General features: G+C 47.0%; 4 protein-coding genes across 9 annotated transcripts; 2 read left to right on the forward strand and 2 right to left on the reverse strand.

The window, feature by feature from the left end:
• Positions 1-16: 16 nt before the first annotated feature.
• RagA-B (Ras-related GTP binding A/B) lies at positions 17-1,538 on the forward strand. The gene is made up of 3 exons (XM_069047139.1): positions 17-179; positions 235-334; positions 383-1,538. Exons 1-3 carry the CDS (start codon positions 168-170, stop codon positions 1,195-1,197), a joined length of 927 nt encoding a protein of 308 aa, XP_068903240.1. The 5' UTR covers positions 17-167; the 3' UTR covers positions 1,198-1,538.
• A 35-nt stretch (positions 1,539-1,573) lies between these two features.
• Positions 1,574-7,790, reverse strand: Zmynd8 (Zinc finger MYND-type containing 8). Of its 6 annotated transcripts, none has more exons than XM_069047118.1 (12): positions 7,617-7,772; positions 7,386-7,528; positions 7,012-7,331; positions 6,662-6,828; positions 6,374-6,546; positions 6,238-6,322; positions 5,993-6,173; positions 5,045-5,749; positions 3,199-4,982; positions 2,567-2,844; positions 2,195-2,507; positions 1,574-2,129 (listed from the first exon to the last, which is right to left on the reverse strand). In XM_069047118.1, exons 3-12 carry the CDS (start codon positions 7,310-7,312, stop codon positions 1,881-1,883), a joined length of 4,236 nt encoding a protein of 1,411 aa, XP_068903219.1. In that variant the 5' UTR covers positions 7,313-7,331; positions 7,386-7,528; positions 7,617-7,772; the 3' UTR covers positions 1,574-1,880. The 6 variants fall into 6 exon arrangements, with proteins under 6 accessions (XP_068903219.1, XP_068903220.1, XP_068903218.1 ...); XM_069047119.1 differs by having other exon boundaries at positions 2,195-2,251; positions 2,306-2,507; positions 5,045-5,740; positions 6,662-7,331; positions 7,617-7,771; XM_069047117.1 differs by having other exon boundaries at positions 2,195-2,251; positions 2,306-2,507; positions 6,662-7,331; positions 7,617-7,771.
• A 716-nt stretch (positions 7,791-8,506) lies between these two features.
• On the reverse strand, positions 8,507-10,664 carry LOC138130577 (zinc finger X-chromosomal protein-like). The gene is made up of 3 exons (XM_069047132.1): positions 10,515-10,664; positions 9,591-10,459; positions 8,507-9,472 (listed from the first exon to the last, which is right to left on the reverse strand). The coding sequence occupies exons 2-3, from the start codon at positions 10,425-10,427 to the stop codon at positions 8,642-8,644; spliced, it is 1,668 nt and encodes a 555-aa protein (XP_068903233.1). The 5' UTR covers positions 10,428-10,459; positions 10,515-10,664; the 3' UTR covers positions 8,507-8,641.
• Positions 10,665-10,793: 129 nt separating this feature from the next.
• On the forward strand, positions 10,794-12,255 carry Nup43 (Nucleoporin 43kD). The gene is made up of 3 exons (XM_069047138.1): positions 10,794-11,163; positions 11,220-11,688; positions 11,739-12,255. Exons 1-3 carry the CDS (start codon positions 10,942-10,944, stop codon positions 12,101-12,103), a joined length of 1,056 nt encoding a protein of 351 aa, XP_068903239.1. The 5' UTR covers positions 10,794-10,941; the 3' UTR covers positions 12,104-12,255.
• Positions 12,256-12,819: the final 564 nt, after the last annotated feature.

The following is a 12,819-nucleotide window of genomic DNA, read 5'->3' on the forward strand; positions in this document are numbered from 1 at the left end:
GAACCGACACCAATTTGCGATTTGACAGTCACAACAATCGGTTGACATTTGACGATTTGATTGGATGATGTATCGCGTCCTCTAGTTAGATCCATCTTCACCATTTCCCTAAAATTTTCAATTTATCTGTGCCGAGTCCAAAAGATCGCCCCTAAACACGACGCAAGATGAAGAAGAAGGTTCGTGTCGACGCCCACTCTGGCGAGTGTTTGACCTTTTTGTGATATATTTTAGGTGCTGCTGATGGGCAAGAGTGGCTCTGGCAAGACCAGCATGAGGTCGATAATTTTCGCGAATTACATCGCGCGAGACACGCGCCGGCTGGGGGCGACAAGTAAGCACTCACCCGATCCCTGACTCCTTAATCCGCCCCAAATTTCAGTCGACGTGGAGCACTCGCACGTCCGCTTCTTGGGCAACCTGGTGTTGAACCTGTGGGACTGCGGCGGGCAAGAGGCTTTCATGGAAAACTACTTCGCTTCGCAACGCGACAACATCTTCCGTAACGTCGAAGTCCTGATCTACGTGTTCGACGTGGAGAGCCGCGAGCTGGAGAAAGACATGCACTACTACCAGTCATGCCTGGAGGCGATCCTGCAGAACTCGCCTGTGGCCCGCGTCTTTTGCCTCATCCACAAAATGGATCTGGTGACCGAGGACCAACGCGAGATCATCTTCAAGGAGCGCGAGGCCGACCTGAAGCGCCTCTCCATGCCCCTTGAGTGCACCTGCTTTCGCACGTCTATCTGGGACGAGACGCTGTACCGGGCCTGGTCGAGCATCGTCTACATGCTGATCCCTAACGTGAAAGAGCTGGAGAACAGCCTGCAGCAGTTCGCCAACATCGTGGACGCCGACGAGGTCCTCCTCTTCGAGCGGGCCACGTTTCTCGTCATCTCGCACTGTCAGCGCAAGCATCACCGCGACGTGCACAGATTCGAGAAGGTCTCCAACATCATCAAGCAGTTCAAGTTGTCGTGCTCCAAGCTGGCGGCCCAGTTCCAGAGCATGGAGGTGCGAAACTCGGCTTTCGCGGCCTACATAGACATGTTCACCAGCAACACCTACGTCATGGTGTGCATGTCGGACCCGCAGATACCCTCTGAAGTCACGCTTATCAACATCAGGAACGCCAGGAAGCACTTCGAGAAGTTGGAGAAGGTGTCGAGTTCGGCGCCGGCCATAGGACACCGCTAGAGGGCGCTCGCGCCAAAAATAAAAGGAAAGAGTACAACTAAGGTCAATGCAGCATATCCAGATTGTAAATTTGCAATATGTGTAGATATTACTTTTTTTTATTTATTGTTACGAATGACACAATTAGATGTAAGGTACTTATTAATCCTGGTGCTACGCGCGAGCAATTGTCGTTAAGTGTATCTGTATTCGTCGTTTTTGTATGTTCGTCGATTAATGTTATTATTGTACGATGATGCACTTTACAGCATCACTGAACTGTGCAAATCAAACATGATTGATAGCTTCCAATTGAATTGCATTCGGGAATTATAATGAATAAATGAATTATCTATTTCGTAGTTTCGTGTTTGGCTCAGTAGTAAATCCCAGCCGGTCCAAAATATAAAGCTGTTTTTATTTAACTTCACATACATACACTATAGGTAAATAAAAAAGGAAACTATAATAACGTGTACTCATGTTATAAAAAGAGTTAACATACCACTAAAAATAATATTTTTTTACACCATAATTGATGAATCTACAGAACAACTTCTTAATATCAGATCTTAGAAACACGACAACATTGTTTTTGTTTTGAACGCAACGAAAAAAAAAGGTCATTTGTTCAATGAACCTTGATATATTTCCCTCGCGGGCAGAGTCTTACTTTCGACGAGTCCGAAATGCGATCACGAGCCTCAATGTTCACTGTCCGAGGAATTGGCAGTACTTTTCGAAACCGGATTCACTTTTTGATTAGCACTCGTTAATTGTGTGTTTGTGGTGCCGGACGGCGCCGTAACTGTCACTATGTTACCACTCTTGATCTTCTCTATCACGGACGTGCTGGCCAATATCTTCCCGTTGACCGCTATGGGCCCGCTGCCCAGCAGCTCAAAGTTCCCGGGCGTCGACTCCACCAGAGTTATGTGGCTGCCGGACGTTTGCTGCCGGAAAAGAAAACACGGACGTGAGCGGACCTCGTCGACGCGACCCCCGCACCCCCGCTTACCTTGAACGGAGTGTTCGTCCTCTTCAAGTAAACTTTTTGCGGTTTGGCGAACAAAGCCTGCAAGTTACTTGTTAGTTCTTGTTTGTTGTTTTTGCGTTTCTGTTTTTTTACCCCGAATTTCGGCGCCGCCGTCGGCGTCAACACTAGCTGCTGCCCCGACGGTCGGACCGGCGTCGTCGCCGGCTGGTTCTGACCGGCCGTCTGGGTGCACTTGCTCATATGCTTCAGCCAGTGCTTCTGCTGGCAGGGGTAGTCGCAGTAGCTGGTGTTCCAGCAGCAGTAGAATTGCGCTTCTTTTGAGCAGTTCGCGCACCTGAAACCCCAAACGTAAACAACTTCTTTAAACGAGAGTCTGACATCTCCTTCACTCACCATTGTTTCGATTTGGCCTCTTCCACTCTCTTCATCGCTTCCATTTCGCAGTTGGCCTTGGTTTCGTTGATGATCCTCTCTCTTTCTTCGACCACGCTCTTCTGTATGTCCTTCAATACTATCGACACGTTTCGCCGAATTTCGGCCAACTCGATGCTGTGCTTGTGATTCAACTCTTCGATCTCGTACTTCAAAGTACTGATTGTGGCTTCGGGATTGTTACTCTTCCCCAAGTCGCTCATGGTTTCCACGAGGAAACTTCGGAAATAGTCACTGAGCTGAAGAGAATGAAAAAAATACATCAATTCGTTGTAAAAATGTGGGAGACAGTCGCATCCTTTTTTTGTCCAATACATTATTGTCCATCCGAGTTTTTAAACCAAGAAAAAAATTAACGGTAACAAGCTGAAACCTTGTGGCATTCCTAAAGTAAAAAAAATTGGTCAACAAAGCGATGCGATTGCACGTTTATCTCAATTTTCCTTCTAATCGTGACAATAATTTGCACTAACAAAACTTCTAACTGAAGCGAGAATTTGCACCGACGAAATTTCTAACCGACAATAAATAATAGGCGTGCTTTTTGCTGATTGGTCGATTTTTGACATTTGACGTTTGAATCATCGACTCACTTTTTGCGCCATGGCGTTGATCCTCGCCGCCACCGGCCCCGTCGAACTCGGCACCCCCGCCTCGACCACGCTGCTCAATATCCCTAACGGCTTCGGTTTCAGCTTGGGCGGCGGCTGACACAGGATCTCGCCCACCCCCTTCGCCACGTTCTCCGGCAGGATCTCCTTCAACGCGCCCAGTTCCGAATCGATCGAACTCGCCTGGCTCTCGACGTCGACGACTGGCGGCGCAGTCACCGCCCCCGTCAGCAGATTGTTCAGTAAAATACCGCCCCCACTCGCCGCGCTGTTCCTCGCCTCGTCCTCGTTCTGCGGTATGTAGTTCTGCGAGCCTTCGGCCAACTTCTTGGCGGCCTGTTCGGCGGCGGTGCGCGGCAGCATCGTCAACACCGGCGGACTGCTCATCTCCCTGTTGATCGGCTTGTTGTAGTGGAGCTTGGGGAGGATCATGACGTTGCCGGTGGGTTGGAGCGTGGTCGCGTTCACAATCGTCAGTTCGTCGTCGTGGGTCGCCGTAGTCTTCGGGACGATCTTTCTGGCGACGATTGTCGTCTTTTTGGCGTAATTCGGGGTCGGGAACGACTTCCTCGCCTTGTGTTTCGGCGTCTGCATCTTCGACAGCGACTTTATGTAGATCTCCTTGACCGGTTCGGTCGGCTTGGCGAGGGGGCTGTCACGAGGCGGCGTCTCTTCGGCCGTCTTTGTCGTGCCGTCGCCCGATTTGCTCTTCTTCTCTTCGGTCTTGGATCGGGTGCGGATCTCGTGCGCCTTCGGCTTGATTGGAATCTTCTGCTTCTCGGAGATGTTCAAGGCCGACAAGTATTGACGTTTGGCCTCCATGTACTGGACGTCGCTGTTGTCCTCGTCCGATTCCACTTCGCTCTTGATCTTCATTGGAGCCTCTTTCGCTGCCTTATCCGAAACGGACTCGGTTTTCTTGCTTTTCGTTTCTTTGCCATCCTTCACCATTCGGATTTCCTTCAACACGATCAACTGTTGATCGGACTTTGCCGCGCCGCTCTTGCTCTCGTCGTTCTTCTTCTGAAGAATGTTCTCGATGGGCACCAGTTTCACCATTTTGTTGGGCGGAAACACGCCGTCCTCCGTTTCCGCTTGTTTGTCCTTCACTACGTCGTCTTTAGTTTCTTCGTGCTTGCGCTTCTTACCGCTTTCCTTTTCTTTGGCGTCCGCCTCTTCCTCTTCGACCAGCGACGAATGGATCACGTTACGTATGTTGGCACCGTCCACTTCCACCTTGTCCTTGGTGACTTCACTCTTTTCGTCTTCTTCCACGACCATCGCTTCCTCTTTCTCGCTCGATTTCTCCGTACTTTTATTATCGTCTTTATTCTCAACTAACTCTTCTGTTGCGGTTTTTTCCTCTGCATCATTCTCTTTCGGCTCCTCCGTAGCTTTTTCTCCGTCCACCTTCACAACCTCTTCGCTCTTGTCGCCAGATTCTTCTTCTTTCGTCTCGTTTTTATTGTCAATCTTGCTCTCAGTCTCTTCGCTTTTGGTTTTCTCCTTGTCCTCGTCCATGTCCTCCAATTTTTTGATCAGCTGGTCGCTGATCCTCAACTTGCCCTGTCCTGGAGACTTCTTCTCTTCCACTTTTGCAAGTTCGTTGGCCTTGACGTGGTTGTCCAACGATAGTCTCGTCGTCGTGTTGATTTTGCTCAACTCTCTCCGCGCAATTTTCGCAGAGTTTTCTTGCAGATTATCCGTAGAATATCGTTTCCGGATCAGTATCGCTTTGATCGGTTTCGACACCAACTTCGGCTTATCTAAAAAAAAAAACACGCACATCCTCAACATCCAACCCAAAACTCAACACAAACGCCACTACCTGTAGGACTGTTCCGATAGTCAATCCTCGTCATCCCCTCTTTGTGCTTTTCTCCATTCGAACTCTCCTCCTTCTTCCTCCCCCTTTCTTCCTCCTCATCTTCATCTTCCTCGTCCTCCTCGCTGCTTTCCGTGCTCTTCTCCTCCTCCGACTCCTCCAGATTCTCGTTGCTGACGCTCTTCCTCAAGTCCTTGAGCTTCCGTATCATGTCCTTTCCTTCGCTCCTGAAATTCGGCAGGAACACTTGCAGCTGTCTCAGCTGGCTGTCCGCCTCGAGGGGCGTCTTGAACGGGGCGAAATTCACCCTCCCGTAGATCTCCCTCAGGTTGTCGACGTACAGCTCCAGCTCCTTCACGCACTCTATTATGTCATTTCTTTTTTGTTTGCCCGAGTTGGGGTCCTTGACCGAGTACAAGTAACAGTCTTTGACGCTGACCCACGCTTTGTCGTGGGCGCCGAAGAATCTCACGTCCGCCATTCCGGAAGAGTTTATCGACATCACTTTGGCCGGCCAGTAAGGGAAACCTTTCAGTTTCGCCCAGACGAGCAGGTGGGGCTTGGGACAGACCTCGACGAACCAGGTGTGCTTCTTGGTGTTGGCGTTCAAATAACAAGACGGACAGTTCTCCACTTCGGCCATTTCTTGCTTGCAAATCTTAACGATGGTCTTGGCCGCCGTGGTCAGCTTGGATTGATCTGGAAAAGCTGGAATTTAGATTATATGCGTGGTCTCACTGCCTTCTTTAACTATACTACAAAGAAAAAAATTGAAAACGATCGATAAGAAGAAACAAGTGCCTCAACCGGTTCTACCTCATGCATTCGTGTTTAAAAACAAAATCGACGCCGTTTCAATTCTCTCTTTCATCATATCAACTACAATTTTTTTTTGCAGACTTCCTACACTACAAATCTCGGGAAATTCAAACTGAAATGTCGAATACTAACAGGAGTTGAAGATTATACTGTTGTGCAGGATCCACTTGGCGTCCGCTTCAAACGCTTGAGTGCTCCCATATGCGTTCTCCTTGATGTTTTTCTCCAACATTGTTAATGTCATCGGTTGGATTATGTAACTTCTGTATTCGGGAAATTGTTTTTCATCGACGGGATGAATGAACGGTTCAGACTGCACAAAAAAAAAATTACACAAACTGAATTTAAACATGCTCTGCACAAATCAGTCCACTTACCCCACTGCACTGGATCATTCTCTTGACTGCAAACTTGAGCAAACTGCAGAGGTGTTCCAGCGACATCCCTTTCATCGCCTTGGAACTGCAACGATAAATTGCTGACGAGCGCTCGACGTTTGCGCGTAAAACTTACCGCGTCTGTGTGTTTTCGGCTTTGAGTATCGAGACGCATTCTGGACAAGGCCAGTGCTCCAGATCGGTGATCGTCTGCTTCAGACATCTGAGGTGGTAGGCTCTGGGGCACGTCTCGCAGGCCACTTGAACGCTGTCGTGATGACAACGCCAGCAAAATATGTCTTTGTTGGGCTGCAACAAAATGACAGATGCAGCAGCGGTTTTAAGGTTAGAATGCGCGCTGACCGGACCGGGACCTTCCCCAACGAGTTTCCACCAGAAATGGGCGTGTTTTGTGCTAACTTACCTTCTTCGGCATGACGAAATCGGCAGCGAAACCCGGCAGACTCCTCCTCGTCTCTTCGGCGGTGGCGCCCTCTGTCACGCTTTCCACGCCAAAACTCGATTTTCTCTTTTTGGCGTGGAGTTTTTTCTCTTCGATTTTCACGTCGAAATTTTCCAGTTCGCTCTCGGCTGTAACAGGAAAATTCGTCATTTTCGCTGACTTTTTCGGCGTGCCCTTGACTTTGTCTAGAGTTTTGCGCCTCTGCGTCGACAGGTTTGTGTCTAGCTTCGCCTCTTTGGACAGGGCGAGGATCGACTTTAGTTCCCGGCTGGTTTTGGGGGTGTTGGTTTCGCTTTCGCTAGCGGACTCACTTGTTTGCGGGGCGGGCTCTTCGCCCTTGCCCGGCTCGTCGATGCTGGACGTCTCAGCCTTGTCTGTGCCGTCGAGGGTGTTCTCGCCGTCCTGCGACGTGCTCTCGACCGTGGCCTCGCAGCTGTCGGCGGCGTCCGCCAGGGCCTCGCTCACCTCGGTGGTGCTGTCGCAACCGTTCACCGCCTCCTCGGGGGCGCCGCCGTCCTCGTCGGCGGCCGCCGAGCTCGACGACACCTGCTGCGCCACGAGTTCGGCTCGCGGCGGATCGGCGGCGGCCTCTTGGCTCGCGATCTCGGACATTGTTGTGGCTTATAGTGATCTAACAAGTGCACAGTTGGTATTGTTTGGTTACAAGCGACATGACCCTACTCACAATGGCACAAACAACACGCGTATCACTTATTTTTAAGTCGCCTCATTCGACTCTTACTCTAACTAGCCTCGCTTCGGCTCACTTTTACTACCAGCGCCGGCTGCGACACTCGCTCCTCTCCTCCGCCGTCTTATTTACATAACCTAAAACAATTCGTTCGGCATTAATTTCTTTTCCCATTACGCTCGATTCTCCCCCGCTAATTTCGATTTTCAACGTGCTGATACTCACCGTTCGCCTCGTTTCTCGGCAAATTCCCATTTTTGTCGGGCTCAAGATGCTACCAAACACTTCACATTTGCAACACTTCGACTACACTCTAAAAATTCAGGTTGTAGGTGGCGCTGGTGTCGGCATTTCAATCATTCGACCTGACTGTTATTAACGTGTTCGTATGGGAGGGAGGGAAAAATTGACCCCGAAAATTGTTGCATGCAACTCTCAAGGTCACACGTGCACCGAATGTTTGCAACATTTGCAACTTTATTTCCAAAAATCCATCAACGACTCTCTTCTCAAACTGTAATTTTAAAATATTTCCGGTTGCCTGGTGAGCAGCAAACTTCCATTTTGTCCATTTCGATTTCCATCGACCAAATTCCAGACCAGTGTTTTGTGTTTGAGAATTTATTTATACCTTTTCTTCATTCTTTTCTCTTTACGTTTCGACTTGATATTTTGTGTACGTGGTCTGCATTCAAATTTCACCAAAAAACATGGCGACTAACCAAGTACTACTTTTCCTAAAGTGGAATACACTGGAAACTGTACCGAGCTCGGACACTGACGCAAATCTTTCTTTTATCAACAAAAAAAAGACCAGCACCTTTCATTTAAAAATAAAAAGCGGAGATATTTCCGAACTCTGCATAATAAATGTTCAAGGTCACAATAAACGTCCGTTCAACACGATATGGTACTTAAAATACTTATTTTTTTACGATGTTACTTATTTAATATCCCGAGTGTTCGAATAATCTGAATGAAATGGGACAAAAATTACAATCTTTGTTGTCAGTTTTTTATCCATGTTTTCATTGTCTTCAGGTTTAAGCTCGTTTTATTCTTTTCGCTCGAGTAAAAGATTCCACCTGGAACGTCTCAAATTAAACAACGGAAGATTTCAATAAATATGTTTTTATTTTTAACAGTGCTTTATAAATAACCTACTTAGAACAAATTAAAATGAGATCAATAAATTATCATACATGTTAACACGTCACATCACAGAATCTACAAACACAAATCACAAACATCTATTGCACTTCGTTGTCCTTCTCTCGCTCGTGCCTTCTCGACACGTGCCCCTTCAAATTCTTCCTCCACTTGGACCTATACGGGCAGCGTTCGCACTGAAACCACTTCTCCTTGTTGGGCGCGTGCTGGAGCAGCACGTGCCTGGTCCAGTGGCCCTGGTGCTTGGACCTGAAGAGGCAATACTCGCACTTGAACCAGGGCACTTCTTCGCCGCTGTGCTTCGACTGGACGTGCTTGGTCAAGCTGGCCCTTTGCTTGCCCTTGTAGGGACACTTTTCGCACTCGAACCACTTAACCTCGTTGTAGTGGTTCACCCGGATGTGCCTGTTCAGCGTCCCTTTGTGCTTCATCTTGCGCGAGCACTGTTCGCATTCGTACCATTTCACGTCCTCGGGGGCGGTGTGCTTGGAGAGGACGTGCGCCCGCAGCTCGTCCCTGTGCTTCGCCTTGAACGGGCACCGCTCGCAGTCGATCCACTTGATGTCCTCGGGAGCGGTGTGGTTCTTGAGCACGTGCTTCGTGAGGGTGCCCTGCTGCTTGACTCGGTAGGGGCAGTGGGCGCACTGGTACCACTTGATGTCCTCGGGGGCGGTGTGCTTGTACTGGATGTGTCGGTTCAAGTGGGCCCGGATCTTCGCCTGGTAGGGACAGTGCTCGCACTTGAACCAATCGATGTCCTCGGTGGCGGTGTGCTTGACGAGGATGTGCGTCTTCAGAGCCGACTTGTGCTTCACTTTTACCGAGCAGAGGTCGCACTCGAGCCACTTGATCTCCTCGGGGGTGGTGTGCTTCGATAGGACGTGCGATTTCAAGTGGCCCCGAGCCTTCACCTTCACACAGAGCGACCAATTAACCACTCGAGTGATTAAACATCGACATATTGACAAAACATCGATACAGAGATCATTAGAATTAAAAAATTATTTTTTTTGACTCACTCACACTGACCTTGAACGTGCACTGATCACACTTGAACCACTTTATCTTCTCGGGCGCCGTGTGCTTGACGATCACGTGGCGCTTCAGCTGATCGCGCTGCTTTGACTTGTAGGAACATTGTTCACATTCGAACCACTTGATGTTCTCCAGGAACGAATGGTAGGCCAGCACGTGACGGTTCAAATTGCTACGCTGCTTGACCTTGTACGAACAGTACTTGCACTCCAACCATTTGATATCTTCGGGGGCCGTGTGCTTGGAAACGACGTGACACCGCAAGTTTCCCCTGTACTTTGATCTGTAGGGACAGTGCTCGCACTTGAACCAATTGATCAGCTCGGGGGCCTTGTGATTGAACAAAATATGCTTTTTCAAGTAGTGCAGGTTTTTGGTTTTGAACAAGCACTGACCGCATTTCGACCAAATCGCGTCGATCTTTTTATTGGTGGTACAACTGTTGTCGTGTTTCAGCCAGACAAGCTGCGAATAGGTTTCAAAAGTGCAATTTGTGCAAACGTAACTTTTTAAAATGTCGGACGCGTTAAAAACCGAAAAAGTATCAAGATTTTGATGTGTTGTCTTGATATGTTGGATCAAGTGTACGAGCAGTTCAGATTTAAATTCGCAAAAGTTGCATTTGTATTTTTCCGGTATGCTTGTTCCGCAATTAAACGTGTGCTTGTCGTCGCTTTCAAAGTGTAGTTTTGCATGTTTTAACAAATCACAAGATGATTGTGCTTGATATTGACAATAATTGCAAGCATAAAAATTTGGTTCAAGAGTATTTGTTTCCGTCGGTTCTTCTTTGATCGAGAGAGTAGCGTGCGCAGATTCTTCTTGCTTCATTTCTACTAGGGCCCCCTTAATTTATCTTCAATCTAAAAGTTTGGTTATGTATATTTTTAAATGTCTCAATTTAAACAATCGCCTTACCACATCAAAAAACCGAAATAAATCATTATTAAATTAATTTTTAATAACGACTCTCTGCGTATATCGCACAATTTCATTTAATCCAAATAAATTAATTTAATAAATTGATAATGGCAATTTTGACAATTGCACGCAGTTCTACCAACATCCGTTGTTTCTCTGCTTTTAACTAATACAGCCGATCATAACACTCGGTACTCTACTTTTTTATGATTTCATCGATTATTTAAATTCATCTGTTTATTTTAAACAAATTTATACTGAATACATTCCTAAATTCGAAACTTGTGGCGCCGACATTGCTGCCAACGTGCCAACCTCAAATATTAATGACCTAACCTCTAAACAGTTTGCGCGAATTTATAGGTTATATTTTTGAAACCGGCTCTTTAGTATAGTGTTCTGTCGGGTGCACCATTACGGAAATATGACTCACAATATCCACGGGACATTTGTGTCAGAAAAAATCAACAAAATACGGTGGAGACCCGATTTTATGAATGACTCTCACTACTTCATCACCGGCAGCTGGGACAACTACCAGAACAGCATCAAACTGTGGGATTTTCAAGAGAACGAAGAAGATGCAGAAGTGTATCCGTTTCCGGTTGCCGAGTGCCCCCACAAGGGTGACGTAACTGAAGCAAAAGTAATTAAGTTTGGATAGAATTTTTTTCTTTGTTTTTGCAATTTTGCAATTTATAGTTTTTGAACGCTGACACCTTTGTCACGACGTCGTCTCTGGGCTCCGTTCACCTGATGAAAATCGTGTCGGAACACGGGATCGAGCCGGTGATCGAGTCGAAAATCAACTGGGAATACATTCACAACTTTCCCAATGGAGAAATCAGCCCTTGCACGTCATTCTCGACCTACGATAACGACGTCGCCACCGTAGGCGAGGATGGAACGATTAATTTGTTGAACTCTCAAAACCAGAACGTCGTTCGAAAAATCGACAACGCCGACAGCTGTTCCATTCACTGCGTCACATTTTTGAAGCACAGCGAAATCCTGACAGGCAACTTGCGCGGCCACTTGAAAATATTCGACATTCGGGCGCCGAAAAACGAGCCGACGACCACGTTCATGCTGAGCGGGACCCAAGTGTCGCCGCTGTGCCTCCAGCACCACCCCACGCAGCGACATCTGGTGGTGGCGGGAGACGAGGAAGGTAAAACCTGAGAATTCTGCCATGAACGAAACTGTTAACTCTGTTTCTAGGCTCGATCACGATCTGGGATTTGCGCCAGAACACCTATCCTGTAAATTTATTGGACGCCCACGAGGGAGGAGTCGCTGAAATTCGCTTCCACCCTGACCAGCCTGACCAGTTGTTCACGTGTTCCAGCGCAGGGGACGTCTGGCACTGGTCGCCCAAAAGCGGGGGCATCGCCAGCGTGGGACTGGGCACTGCAGAAAATGTGTGGTTGGCCTCAGAGACCATCAAGAATAAGTTGGACGTGTTTACGCTCATGCCCAAGTTGCACAAGCCAATCAACAGTTTGGACGTGAACAGAAACAAAGTGATCTGCGGGTGTGACAACGAAGCGATTTATCTGATTAACGGGGTCAATATTTTTAAGTAGTGTGTAGATAACAAATTTGTTCAAGTAACGGTGATAATAAACTGGATTTTTTTTAAAGAAAATGTAAAGGTGATTTACAAAAAATGTTTGTTTAAGTCATCAGTTACGCCAAGATACAGTCCATAATAATTAAATACGTTTTTCCCTCTTAATTTGTATTTTAATGTGGAAAAATAAATTAAACCTATCCCGGCGCATCCACCAGGCTTGCCCGACATCGATTGACGCGCGGCCAAGCGGCGTTTGTCGGTGTTGGTAAACAAACAGTTCGTATTTGAAGATGTGTAAAATCGGCTGTTTCAAAGTAATAACTAATAAATTACAGTTATTTATAAAAAAGAGTGATCAATCGAGGAAGTGTTTGCTATGTTCAGGGTTACAAAAATACCGAAAAATGAGTCGATAATTGAAATTTTAATAATGTATTTGATGCGTACTTGCTAACAACAAAGAACTTCTTATTCGTAAGAATTAAAAAACAACAATAATAAGTTTATTTACGAAACACAAAATAATTATTATGTACAAAAAGGTTTTAGCTACCATATCATACTTTTTGAACAAAATAATAAAATGAGAATAAAAAACACGATGAACTACGACCAAAACGACTGTCCAACAGTCCCAACAGTTTTCTTTCATAACCCCATTTTTTTCTGACACTTGCAAACACACTAAAAACAAAAGTTGGCGACGTTGTCGGTTGTACAGTGTGG

The sequence above is a fragment of the Tenebrio molitor genome, chromosome 5 (assembly GCF_963966145.1).
Source record: "Tenebrio molitor chromosome 5, icTenMoli1.1, whole genome shotgun sequence".
Taxonomy (NCBI): Eukaryota; Metazoa; Arthropoda; class Insecta; order Coleoptera; family Tenebrionidae; genus Tenebrio; species Tenebrio molitor.